The sequence below is a fragment of the Falco punctatus genome, assembly GCF_963210335.1.
Source record: "Falco punctatus genome assembly, chromosome: 3".
NCBI lineage: Eukaryota > Metazoa > Chordata > Aves > Falconiformes > Falconidae > Falco > Falco punctatus.
The window spans coordinates 104,774,894-104,788,742 of record NC_137582.1 but is presented as its reverse complement, the minus strand read 5'-3'; the positions used below and the strand labels follow the sequence as shown (position 1 = coordinate 104,788,742).

The 13,849-nt window shown below is 56.1% G+C and overlaps 1 protein-coding gene across 2 annotated transcripts in view; it reads right to left on the bottom strand.

Moving 5' to 3' along the window:
* The window catches only part of AGRN (agrin), a 139,596-nt gene that overhangs the window by 71,874 nt on the left and 53,873 nt on the right, over positions 1–13,849 (bottom strand). Inside the window, exon 3 of one of the 2 annotated variants that reach the window (XM_080380029.1) lies at positions 7,953–7,973. The exons of the other annotated variant lie outside the window; for it this stretch is intronic. Within the exon in view, the coding sequence (XP_080236155.1) occupies positions 7,953–7,973 (21 nt within the window). The remainder of the gene's footprint in view (positions 1–7,952; positions 7,974–13,849) is intronic. 2 annotated transcript variants of the gene reach the window in all.

Sequence of the window (13,849 nt, the reverse complement as noted above, 5' to 3'; positions counted from 1 at the left end):
CCAAGCAGTAAGGCAGCCCCAACACAAGCAGGGGCTGCAAAAAGCCCAAGTACTACAAGGGTTCAGTGGGAAACACTCTGCCAAACCCTCTCTCCCCAGCAGACCCCTGCCAGGAACACATCTCAGGAGCCCCCTCACAAGCAAAGCCCTCTGCCAGGGAGAGCACTGCTGAACCAGGTGGGAAAGGGCCTCTGGTGCTGGCTGAGGAGCCATGGGGCTGCCTCCTGGGACGTGGCACAACACCCCTCCCTTCACCAGGGATGAAGCACGAGGGCTGGCTGAGCAGGTTGGAGCACCTCAGCAACTGGATACAGACCTCTAACCTCACCGAACACAGAGCCCCCACCCCTCCAACCCAGTATTTTCCTCTCAAAGGGTAAGCTCAAGTTCCTGCCACTACTGCCCTGTTCCTAGTATCCTCCCCAGCTACTACAGCCCCCTGGGAGTTTCTAGAGCATCACACAAGAAGCCAAGACCTTCCCAAAAAGAAAGCAGAGTGCCCTGGCCCTCTCCTCTGCCTGGTCACCATGTGGCCAGCTTGGCCTGGTCCTTCTGCTCTGCCTGGTCCTGCATCTTTCCACTCTGCCCTGGGACACAGGTGCCAAACTCCTGTCCAATGCCTTCACCAGAGCACTGTCACACTGACACTGGCCCAGAAGCATCCTTCTCACCTCCTGGCTTGCTCCTGAACATACCACAACAACATACCAGAAGAACTACCCCCAGGTAGGACTTCAGAGCCATGCTCCCCTGGCAATTCCAGCACATGCAGGCTAAGGCCAGAGGCTTGGCTTCGAATAAAGAAAGAAAAAATCCCCAGAGGGAAGCGAGGACATTTGCATCCTCCTGCAAGCGATGCAAGCGTGTTTTCACATGCAAATCAGCCACCGCACAGTCCTCCCTTTCTTCCCAGGTCTGCAAGGACTCCGTCCCCTCCAGCCATTTGGGGGCCACTTTTAGGGGCAGCACTGCCTCAGATCTAAACAGCCTTTGTGTCCTGGAAGAGGCAGGTTCAAACTCCAGCGTGGGCAGATCAGCGCATCACTCTCTTGGAAAAGACAAACACTTGCACCTTTTCAGCCCTGCAAAGTCTTTCCGATGAGACTTTATAATCAGAAGAGCCAGTTGCACTGGGGAGACATCACACTTGTCTTGTTCGACTTGCAGGTCATTGGTTTTTGTCTGTTATTGTCCCCTCACCCTGTTCCCAGAGCTAGCTGCAGGTAGACACCCCTGTACGGCTGCGGCATTTCACAAATGCCCGCATCCTTTTGTGCCAGCCACAGCATGAAGGGAGAGTCGGTCTCCCCCACCACCACTCCCTCTGCTGACCGTGCCCACCACACAGCCCTTCCCTCTACACTTCTGACACCAGTGCATGAAGGACCAGGCAGGAAAACACAGCAAGACCTGACAAGGCGAAGAGAACATAAAACCCACCTTTGGCTCAGAAGTGAGCAGCTCAGAAGGGCTAGCCAGCGAGCCCAGCAGCACCAAATGCACACCACCAGCTCCAGGTGAAGTGGAAAGGGGTGGCTGTGCATGAGCCAGAGGCACCTGAGGCATTGGGACAGCTTGGTCCCCCTGGTACCTCTACGTCCGGCTCAGTCCGCACTGGGACAGCCCAGCCTGGCCAGCCCTGGGCAGAGGGGACCCATCCCTCAGCCACGCTGAGGCCCCACTCCGAGCCACCATCCCCACTCCGAGCAATGCTGCACACCTGTGCTGACTTTCTCCCCTTCCTCCTCCTGGGGACTGGGAGCTGCCTGGCTAGGGCTGCAGGTGTTCAGAGGAGGGCCAGCCCCAGCAGGGAGCAAGAGGCAGAAAGTCACCACATCTGCCAGGACAGGGGACAGCCAGCTAATTTAACACCCTCAGACACAGCTGCTATTCCTCTACTAGAGGCAAGAAAACATTATCTTTGAGCTCATCCATATTCCTCCCTGCCCAGTTTTCTAAATGAAAGTGTTCAGTGCATTAAGGCCTCCATGTGGTCACCAGCCAGTTTAAACCCTGGTGCCATCAATGGGTTTATTTCTGGGCTTTCACAGTGAGGATGTTGTAGCTGCTGCCAAAATGCAGCAAACGGGCAGAAGGGGCTGGGCTGGGTGCAGCTGGCTGTGCTTAGTGTGGCAGGACGGTAGTTTCACCCTCTCGCTTCTGAGCTGGCAGGAGATGCGTATGGCACATTGGCACTGGGAGCAGCACGACCCATGCACGCTGCCCTGCATCTCTACGCTGCCCTCCGACGGGGGGCTCATGGGCACCTCATGGGACTCTGCGCCCTCAAGCCACCCATTACTTGGGAAGAGATAACACCAACAGGAACCACCAGTTTCATTTCTTTTACCTCCCCATTTCTGCCTACCAGATGCCAGATACCAGCCTGCAACATCAAAAATCAGTGCTACGTTGGGAACTGACTGACAGCTGTCAATCTCTCCCTCCTCACTGAGCTAGAGACCTTGCAGAAGCCCCCCCCAGCTCCTGCTGTTGCCAGGCTGATTCCCCACCTGGTTCCCTTCTTGCTAATCCTGTTTGGCAGGGAGCTAATTGGGATTTATCTGACAGCACCCAATGCCTAGAGAGCCATTTTGTGCTTCCTCTGGGGAGGGTGAGGAGGAGGAAGAGGAGGGGGAGAAGGAGGAGGAGGAGGAGGAGGGAGCCTGCAGAAGGCATTTGCACATTCTCCCTTCCTCATTCCCTCCTGCAGTTTTACAGGCTAATTACCAGCATTAGGGAGAAAGGAGCAGGAGGGGGAGAAAGTGGGGATTTTAATTATTTCATTTAACACTTGGCAGGACCCAGCTTGACTCCTGCTGAGCAGCACTTGGAAATAAGGAGCTTTTAAACCCTATCAACGGGAGACGGGGGAGCGAGCGTGGGATATGGGGCTGGGGTGGCCAGCCTCATGGCTAGGTTGGTGCGTGTGCCGGGAGTGGAAAGGGGCGTTAATTCACACCATCGCTAATAAACAGCTGTGCCAGGCGCTGCCAGACAAGGGGTGCCTGGCTGCCTCTTCTGAAAAGCAGGGCTTCCCCACTTAATGACTTTGTCCTGAAACAGACCCCTCCTACCGTGCAACACTGGACCATGCAGCTGTCTTCCAGATGTGCTTGGGGATGCCTGAGCATGGAATGGGCCACATGTGTGTGCCCCAGGGAATACAGATCACCCTCTCCCAGAACTGCTGACCCTTCTCCAAGCAGGTGGTCTGCACACCACAGCCTGTGCACATGCTGCAAATACAGTGTGTGTGTGTCCCCCCCCCATTAACAGATGTCCCCCCACACGCACTGCACAACCCCCACACCTCTTCCACCTAGCCACCCATATGTGATGGTGACTGGGGTTTACGATGTTTCTGCCTTCCCTCCTTAAAAAAAAAACATACCCCCCCCAGAAGGTTTGCATGCAGAACTTGGTGTCCAGATCTAAAAGTACACAGCTGCTCCCCAAAAGCACACACACAGCAAAGCAAAAGCAACCCAGAGGAGGGAGGTGACACATCTCAGTGCTGAGCCACAGGAGCCCAAGCCCCCTTTGCCCAGCCCTGTCACCCTCTGCCTTTGCAAACTGCCACCCCAGGTGACTGCTCACTCGAGCTGCTGGGCTGCTGCAGGCCCCCGTGCTCCTGGCCCTGACTCCCCACCCCCCGAGAGCCCAACTTGCAGGCTCCAAATGGGGCAGCCGGGCTTGAACCCCCAGCCCCAGAGGACTTTCCAGACCAAGGCACCCAGCCAGGGATTTCACGCCTTCAGCAGCCACCGCCTCCCTCCCCGGTGGCTCCCTGCAGCCGCGCTGCCCGCACTGCTGCCCGCCGCAGGACTGCCCTTCAGGGGCGACACCGAGAACAGCCGAGCCAGGGCGATGCTGGGACAAGGGCCCCCTCGAGTCTGTCCCCCTGCGATCTCCGGACGCTCGGGGGGTGCCGCACTACAGCTCCGAGCCCGCGGCCGCAGAGGCTGGGTGCAGCCGGCCCGGCTCCTCCGGCGGGCTCACACCGCCACCTGCCGCCCTCGCCAGCCCCGCCGCGCTGCCAGGGGAGCCCAGCGGCTGCCGGCAGCACCGGCGCGGCGGGGATGATGCTACAGCAGCGCGAGACTGACGAGGAAGGCAAGCCTCTCCCTTGCTGGGGGACAAACAGACCGTTCAGCCACTTCAGTCTGCCCTGAACTTACGTTGTCCTGTGGCTACTGCCTCCCCGAGACAGCATCAACTCCCTCCGCCAGAGGAAGAGCCTTGCCTAACTACTGGAGTGGCTAGAGCAAACCGCCCAAGCCCTTCAGCCTCTCCGCGTGCTGATCAAGTTGGCTGAGCTGCGAGATGTCACTTCTGCCAACCCGCTTCCAAACATACACCAGCTGCTTTGCAAGCTGATGTAAACTTGTTCATCTGCAAGGGGGCGTGAGGATCAGCTGGTGTAGCAGAGTTCCTCAAGGATACGATAACGTGGGGGGGTGCAAATAGGAAAAAACAGTAGAAAACAAATGATGAAACAAACCTACAGCACATTTCTGGAGCAAACACACAGCAAGATAAAATTAGCACGTATCCCTGGCACGCTGGATACCTTCCCACCGAGAAAGCAGCTGCCACCGGAGTGCTTCCAGACTATGAATGACATTCTTTAGCACCAGGGGTGGGGTATGTCTCATACCAGGTCTGCTCAAAAGAGCAGCACGGGCAGGAGTTAGGGTACTGCCAGTAACCTCAGAATCCTACAACCACATCAGCAGAGCACAACATGATGCTAGTGAGAACCAGGCATGCAGAGAGTGCGAAAGCAGAAGCACCTCACTAGAACACCTCAAATTCCTACCCACCCAGAACAACGCTCAACGAGCAGCGGTGGTGGGGTGATGCAGGAATGGCCAGCACAGACCCTGAGCAAAGGTGAGCCATGCTGACAGCAGCAGCATGCCTGGACCGTGCCAGCTGTACAATGTGCTGCAGGCAGAGGGAGTGCTGGCAGCAATATTGAGGAGAGGGCCTGTCAGTCTTCACCCAGAGCTGCTCTAGAGAGCAGAAGCTGAACACCATGCCACAGGGCACCCAGCACCTCTCTGCCACCTCCTCCCGGCCAGGAGCAGCGGGTTTGCCCCCAGTTCAGCCGGAGGCCTCACCCTGCTCCAACCCTGGGCCTGGAGCCGAGTTACACCAGCCAAATGTTCTCACCGCACCTCTCCCACAAGTCAGCCCGGACACAAGAAAGCCTGCAAGGGCTAGATATTGCACCCGCACCGCTGGGTGATGCAGCTCGGTGCCAGTCAGCACCAGCGCCCGCCGTGGAGGCAGCGTGCGGGGCTCCCTGCGAGCAGCTCCGAGGCAGGCGCCCGGTCGTGGCTGCGTCCGGCACCCACTGCAGAAAAAAGCATCAATCCCGGGCCCCGGTCCAAGCTGTCTGGTGCAGCAGAGCTTTGTTAACCACTTCCCAGAAAGCAGACAAACCACAAGAGCCACGGAGCAGTGCAAGACAGACCTCCTGGGAACGCACAGAGCCAGACTCACCGCAGAGCGAGAGGCGGCCGCATCGTCCCCTCCTGCAGAGGGAGACAGGCGGCCCATCGCCCAGCTCTGCTGTGGTGCTGCTTGGACAGACCCTGCGCAGCCTGGTTCCTGGGGGAGAGCGATACCTCCTGAGCTACGCAGCAAGGTGACGAGAGCTCAAGCACATCACTAGAAAGGAAACACCCAGCAAAAATGTGTGCTTGCACAGGCCCTCAGGGGAAGTGGGCAACTGCTCCAGGTGGACTGGGAAGGCAGGAGCAGCAAGAGCCTATGAAGGAGCGGAAAGAAAAGGACACCCTCTCCCCTGATCAACTGCGGTCCTGCTCGCAGCTTGCTCACAGGCACGTGGCGTGCATGAGATGCATCCAGCACACAGAGGTGTGCTGGATGGAGACACAGCAACGGGGAGTGGGCAGCCCCAGGAACACAGACCCTTTTTCTCCTGCTCACCTGCTGTCTGGAGAGCCAGAAGCAGGCGGCATCCAGCCACTGCGCCGTCAACCAGGCGCAGCTGAAGGTAAAATTTTTGTGCCAGCGTTGCAAGCAGGGAACAGCATCCAGCATCCAGTCGGTGGGGCTGCTGGCAGCAGCGCCCGCACGCAGAGGGAGAGCAGAACACTCTCCCACCGGGAAAAACGCGGTTAACGCATCCCAGGGCCGAGAGGCACAGGAAGCATCATCCGGCAGGGGATGCTGTCGGCTCGGATAGCTTCCCTCCTTGCTCCTGGACGCAGAGAGGCCCAGGATCCAGGCCAGGAGCAGGCAGCTTTCAATAAAACTTTTACGTCCCTCTCCAGCACCTTTGCAGGAAGGGCACAGTTCCAAGCAAACCCTCAGCCTACCCCCCTCCCGATCTGCACAGTGTGGCCCATATATTATACATAATGAGGGGCACAAAACAGGGAGGAAATACAGCAGCAATAGTTTTAAACAGCTCACCAGCCTCAGCTGGTCCAGGCCTGGTGTAACTCCCTTTTCCTCGGTTCGGAGGGATTTGAGGCAGCCAGCCACAATGCCCAGAGCAAGGCTAGCTGAGCTGCCAAGGCTCTGTCTCATCCCACCCCAAAAAGCCAGCTGCTTACACAGCTACCTACATGGGTCAGCAGTGAACCTAAAAGTCTCAAGATGAGCACAGTGTGGGCAGAAGAGCACCCCGAAGTCAAAGCTGGCACAGAGAAGCGTTTTGATGCCTCTACACCCAAGCATGTCCACGGCAAACAAGGACCTGGGACCTCGCGCCACAGCAGGGCAGCTGCTCGGGCACGCTGGAGAGGGGCAGCAGTAGCACTGGGAGGCTGTCCTCCAGCCCGAGCCACCCCTGCAACCAACTGATGTCCACAGAGGTTCGTGCATACAGGGATAGGGCATGAGAAGAACTGCCAGTCCCAACCACATGCCAAACACCTTCCTTAAATACGCTCTGTATCCACAGCCACCAAACAAAAGAGCTGGCCATGAGGCTCCCGGGATGCCAGGATTCCCAGCACCAGGGATCACAGGGAAGTGGGCACCCAGCCAGCCTGCAGCCATGTACACTGCATGCCCTTCCCTCACCCGCTAAGGGCTGCTCTCATCAGCCAGGGCACACACATGGTTTGTTTTAATGACTGGGATTCACTGTTTGAAACAACTGTCCCTGTGGATGACAGCTGGGGCTGCTGCTGACACGGTGCAGGGCAGGTGAGGTGAGGGAACCAGAGGAGCAGGGACAGGAGGGACAGAACACCTTATGGGCTTTGACCCATACCCACACTTCACTTGCTTTTGCTAGAAAGACACCCAGAAGAATTGTCTGTGGCATGTTTGCCCACACCTGCAGCTTCACAGCTGAGCCAGAATGGGGGGCGCACATAGCCCCTGCTCTCACCCTGCTGGCAGCAATGCTTTGCCCTCCTTCATTAATTGCATCACGTGCAGCAGGTGCCAGAAAACCCCCAGGCCAGGTCAACAGGCAAGCCCATCCCTTTTACCTCCAGTGTGAGCTGGGGCAGCGCTCTCCCCCCACCCTCCCCAGGAAGCAGAAGGTGAGAGGCTGAGGATGGAGTTGGAAATGAGGCAAGCACTAAGTGAAAAGTGTCCTTAGATCACAGTTTCGCACCCACAGCACTCCAGAGGCTTGGTGCTGCAGCAGCTGTCTCTTGCTTTGTGCAAGGACAGTGGCAATCCAATTGAGTCCAGGCAACAATGTCAGGCTGAGCAACGTGGAGGCTCAGGGGAAAGCAGTTCTTCAAACTGTGATCTAAAAGCAATAGCTTCCTTTGAGGTGAGCGCACACTCTGCAGCCAGAAGGCCATGTGGACGGGTGTGCCTGTACCCACCTCCAGAAGGTTTCTATTGCTCTAGCACATCCTGGGTGGATGGAAGAATGACATGGACTAGTCAGCGAGTCTGATGGTGGATGGAAAAAATGGTAATTTTTTGCATGACACACCACCACTTACCAGCAAGAAGCTTCCTATGTTCTTTAGAAAGCAGGGGAGGGGCAGGGAGAAAAAGGAGAGAACAAAACAGTTAGAAACAAGAAAACAAGGCAGCTAACCCAAAGCTTTCCTACCCTCCCCCAACCCCCCTCCTCCAGCGCTCCGCTATTGATACCACCTGGGGCAGCTTCCAGCTGTCTCCTCCATCCCTTTCGAGGCAGCATCAGACAGGCACTAGCTCCCAAATCACCCCATGGTGGCCAGGTGGCTGGCACCTGTATCCTGGGGAGGAATTCCCTATCCCTGGCCCAGCGTTCCTACATCGCATACAGAAGAAGCAGGAGAAAAACAGCAGCTCACAGGTAGCAGATGTGGGCATTTTTGCCACACGTGGCAGGCCCCGAGAGGTGGCCCAGCCACCCCAACTGTGCCTCCAGAGACCCACACACAGCCCGGGGCTGGGTGCTGAGGGGGCAGTACGACCAGCACTGCCACCTTTGTTTGCAACACAGGAACACGCTGTTTCCCCAGTAAAACCCCGATTCTTCCAGTAGAAACCCTCATTTCAGGAGCATTGCTTGTCCCCTCTGAGTTTATTTCCATCTCCGACTTCTAAACCCATTGATTTAAATCCGTGTTCATGGGACAATGGGCTCCCAGATCTGCAGAGAGCCAGAAAACAGCAGGATCCTGATGTCACTGATGATATTGCACACTGCAACAGCCTAAATCACGCACAGCAAAAGAAGGGAGAAACAGAGAGCCCCAGAACCGTAACACTAAATACATGCAAATGACAATAAAAAAACCCATCAGGAACACCTCAGCACTAACCGCTGACATCAGCCACACAGCACAAGCACGCTGGATTAGATATCACGGTTGATCTGATCCACGGAGAAGGCTGCACTCCTGCCTTACAAGGATGGCTAAAGGAGGTCCCGGAGAAACTAACAAGTGCAGCCAAAGGCTCGGGAGCCAACATGCATTAACTGTTAAACTTCACGGGTTGCCTCGCCAATACATGATTTTCTGAAACAAAGTGCACAATTTGGAAACGTCCAGGAGCTGAGCTATCCACAGCCATGCCAAGTTCCCAATGCAGGCTCCCAGGGACCAGATGTTTCCCATCCAACTCAAAGGGGCACATCCTTTACCATCACAGCTTGATACCTCCTATCCAAATGCATCACCTGGGCCAGAATTACTTTTGAAGTCTAGGGAACCAGAGCACAAGATGAAAGGAGGTTCCCAACTCACATGATGAAAGAGAAGGTTAACAGTCAAACAGCTGAGCGTTTCAATAGTTGTTATTGAGCATGGCTTATTTGTCCGCCAAGTGATCTACTGAAGTCCTGTAACCGTTGCAACTTTCATTCTAGGCACCTACAGCATTAGGAGCTGTCCTCACATCCAGGTCCTTGTCCCACCAGGACATGGGTATCTCCTAGTGTGAAATGCAACCCTTAACCCCTCTTTTCTACTCCACCCAGCCCACTCTGCCCCCTCCCAGGCCCACACAACAGCTACCAGATATTTAAGAGCAGGGTGGAGTTTGGAGCAAGTGGTGCTGCTTGTGTGCCCTTCTCAGGCCGGGGGCTCAGAGGCTGCTGAAAGAGGACAGGTGTGGAGCCCCAGGGGAAGCACGGCCAGATGGGTGGGATGCAGGGGATGGAAGTGGGCGACTGAGCGTGCTGGGCCACACAGCAGAGGAAACTGAGCAGGAGGAAGACAAGGAAGCAGCTGGAACAGAGAGCCTCACCCGCTGCCCCAGCACCCGGGCTGAGGCCTCCCACGTGCTCTGCATGCCACGTTAGCAGCAGCTCCCACAATGGACTGTGGGACATGGGTAATGTGACACTGTGAAGAGTCCTGACAGCTCACTGAGACTATTAGGGGAAAAACAAAGTGAGCATTGAGGGCTGGAGACGGCCCCATGCCAAGGAAGTGACGTGCAGCCTTCTCCATTGGCAACCAGGAGCCCTCTCAGCTATAACCTGTTGGGAGATGCAGAGAAGAAAGGAAAAGGAGAAAACCAGCTTAAATATATCCCAGAACAGCACAGCTACTTGGGGATTTTAATTTGTAAAAAGAGGAAGAAAGAAATGAAAGCCAAGACTCCATGGCCAGCCCTGGTGCAGATGAACTATCAGTGCCTGGCTGCAGGAATGCGGTGCTCCCTTCTTTTCTTCTCTCCGATGCCTCTAAATTGAAGTGATGTGGATTGTGCCGCCCCACAGTCACGTCCTTCTGTGAGCTGACAGCAGACGTGGCTCTTCTGGGACCCTGGACAGCAGGGATTGCTGGAGGGAATGGGCCCCCCCTCCTCTTACTCCGCTACCCCAGGGGAAGCGGCAGAGCCCTTTCTGGCCAAGGCAGCCCCTCTGCAGAGCCCTCTTGTCAAGGTGAAAAGGCAGCACAAGAACAGCAGCAATGTGTTTGGGACAGCAGAACAGACTCGATTTTGCCAGGGTACAGGAAGGTGTCAGGGGCTTTTGTTGAAGCGTTCAGATACAGAAGCCCTGGGGACAAGCACGCTTGGCTGGGCTTTCTACAAAGCTTTCCTACAAAAGCCCACCGGGGTTTTCAGGGGATTTGACTGCACCTCTGCCCCTCGCCAAGGGAAAGGATGCAAATGCCTGAGTGGGAGACAGGCAGTCACTGCGGGGAACAGCATGCAGGCAGTTTTAGGTGTTGTGGATTTGGGGGGACACTCCCATTAAGACAGGGCAGCCTGAGGTTCCCTGCCCTTGCGGCGTGGGTGTAAAGGCAGCTCACCCAGCTCAGCCTGTTCACCTCGGGCACGGTGGCACAATGCCAGCAGCCACCTGCCAGCAGCTGCCACGCAACGCCTGGTCGCACGTCATTTACCGTACACACAGCACTTCTCACCCAACAGCCCTGCAGCAGGCAGGTCCCTCCGCTGCTGGCACAAGCACTGCAGCCCTGGCATCCCAGGAAACCCCCTGGCAGGGCACCATGTCACACCACCGCGTCCTGGCAAGGAATTCAAGCATCATCTAACATGCATGGGACAAGTAACATGCCCAAGGCCACAGAGTGAGAAACTGTGGCAGAGGTATGCAGCACACACAGAAGTCAGAATAGCTCACTTTCCGCATGCCAAAGCACGGCATTCCCAAAGCAGCACCTTTTCTTTAAGGTACCCCTGCAGGTAGGTTCAGCTGGGGTGTGGGGGTCCAGCTGGGGCTCTGTGCGGGATAACGGAGTGTCACCACCTGCCTGTTCAATAGCAACTGAAGCTTTCATATGCAGATACCAAAACCTGATGTTCACTGGGTTTGTAACAGCAGCTGCTTTTCAGAGTCAGGGAAAACCAGAAGGTGACAAAGAGAAGATGAAGATGCCTGGCCAAACCCCACACGGAGCTGCCAACTGCAGTGCCGCAGCCCTCAGGAAATGGCAGTTGCAGCTTTGTAGCACTACAAGAGACGACACCAGTGCTGCTCCAGGCCCAAATCCCACCTGGCTGCCAGGGCTGCAGAACAGGGAGGAGCACATGGGATGAGGGCTGGGTAGAAAAAAAGTGTTGGTTCTCCCTGTGAGTGATGCTAGCTCTAGTCTACCGGTGGGAAACAGAATCCCAGAAGGGTTAAGGGACTCGAAACACACTCTCTCAGGCTGGCGTGGCCACAGCAAGACTGAACACTTGACCCCGTGGAGCCAGAAGCCGCCTGTGACTCACGGAGGCAGCCCGGGCCGCTCCGCTCAGCAGCAGCCTCCCACCCACACAGCCCTGCACCAGCACCTCTGGACCGAGTCCCAGCCACCCCAGCCCCTTCCCACACATGCTGACCTGCAGCGCTTCCACCCCGCGGCTCCGGGCCCCTCTTCCTCAGGCTTGGGAGATCGCGCCAGTCCGTCAGCGTGCACACGCTCTCCCTCTCATTTTTAGAACAAAAGTGCAATTGAGATGAGTTAACCCCAGAGCCTGACCTGCCTTTCAACTCCAGCATATTTCACTGGGCTTTGATTTTCCCTTCAGCATGCTGTGGCTCAGTCAAGCAGCTGTTAACATCAAGAAGGGGAAAATAAGTTTATTTTACTATACATTAAATAAAAAAAAAAAAAAAAAGGAGAGTGGGAGGCTCTGTTCCAAGGTCAGGCACTTGACTGCAGAAAAGCTTCCCTGGACAGAACCGCGCTGGGAGCGGGGAGCACAGCCGAGCTTTGCAGAGTAGGTGTTCGTGCCATGCTTGGGGGGCGCAGGCCAGCGCAGCCCTGGCTGCAGCGAAGGGGACCTACCCCTCCGGAGCACCCAGGACGTGCCTGTTGGCTTACTGCTGCCAGCGGCCAAGCCACTCTGTCGTGAAAAGCCATACTGAGAACACACGACTCGGACAAGTCACCCAACACAGCTGTCACAAGGCCAGAACTATCTCTCCAGCCACCCAGACCAATGCACACCCCAAAACCGTTTCCCTGCCGCTCGGGTCAGGAGAACTCACCAAGGCAAGCTGTCCTTTGGGCAAGCCCTGCCGGGAGGTCCCAACCTGAAGAGGCAGCCCTGGGAGCTGGCCTTGCAGAAGGACACTGCTAACTAAACACAGGCTCAGCCCCGGGGTTCGCAGGAGGGTGGGAGGTCTCCTCTGCAAATCTTCCTGCCTGCCCACTGTGATGGGCACAGGTGCTGGATATTCACCGAATCACAGCACGGTCAGGGTTGGAAGGGGCCTCTGGAGATCATCTCATCCAACCCTCTGCTAAAGCAGGCTCTCCTGCACCAGGCTGCAGAGAGTCACATCCAGGTAGGTTTTGAATGTCTCCAGAGGACACTCCACAGCCTCCCTGGACTGCCTGCAGAGCCAGAAGGGCAGGCTCCGAGAGGCCAGGAGGGATCCCTGATGGATCCCAGGAATCCAACACTGGTGTTTTCTTTGCTCTCACACTAACGTCCCTGATAAGCCTGCCAGTGAGATCCAGGTTGGACTGTCTCATTCCCAAGGAAACAAGCCAAGGGTTCCCACGCCACCTTCCCGCTGCTCAGTGCACAAAAGCAACACAGACTTCCTGAAATCCCTCTCTCCATGACCCTCCCTACTGTTTCTCTGCATCCTGCTCCAAGGCCACGCTCTGTAGTGAGATAACAAGGCACTTGCTGCCAAAACCAGCAGCCGGAGGGGCCCAGGACCCACGCAAATCTGCATTCAAACAAAGACCTGATCTGAATGTCAGAAACTGCAGATGAAGCCCTATGGTCTGGGCTTACTGAATTCACCTAAAGCCAAAGCGGCATCTCTGGAAGAGCTTGGGACCTGGATGCCAAGGTCCCACCGAAAGCTGGGGGCACTCTGGCACCCGCCTCCAGCCGCAGCGGGCAGCCGGGCGGGCGGCAGCTCAGCCCTGCAGCAGCGGGCACCTCTGCCATGCCTCCCGCACCCGGTGGCCGAGACAAGGGGCTGGAGAAAGAACAGCCAGAGAGAGTTTCAATCCCTTTAAACATTCAATCCGCACACAAAGCAAAGAAACCCAAGCAATCGCACGTTAAAAAAGAAAATTTCTCCATTTCCTTTGCAGTCAGCACTTGATTCTAAAATTTTCTTAAGTCTGGGGCATCCAAGCATCCCTGCTCTTGTCAATTACACACTAATTAAACACATTACACTCGCTCTCAAAAACATATCAATCAATTGGCATGCGATCAGCATCTAATAATTGCTGCTACTGAAATTCAGCTTCCCCAGAGAGGTGCAATTTTTGTGTGTTAATTGTTTAGGTTTGGCAAGCGAGATGGGAGTTAACGAGCAGTCCAACTGCCACCTTGGGAGGAGGGTGCTGCAGAAGGCAGAAGAGGCGGCAGGGATTTTCCCACCTTCCTCCACTACCAAGCTCCGAAGAACAGTCCTCAAAACACAGCCAGAATTGGAACCAGATGTGTAGGAAGTGTCTCATTAGCA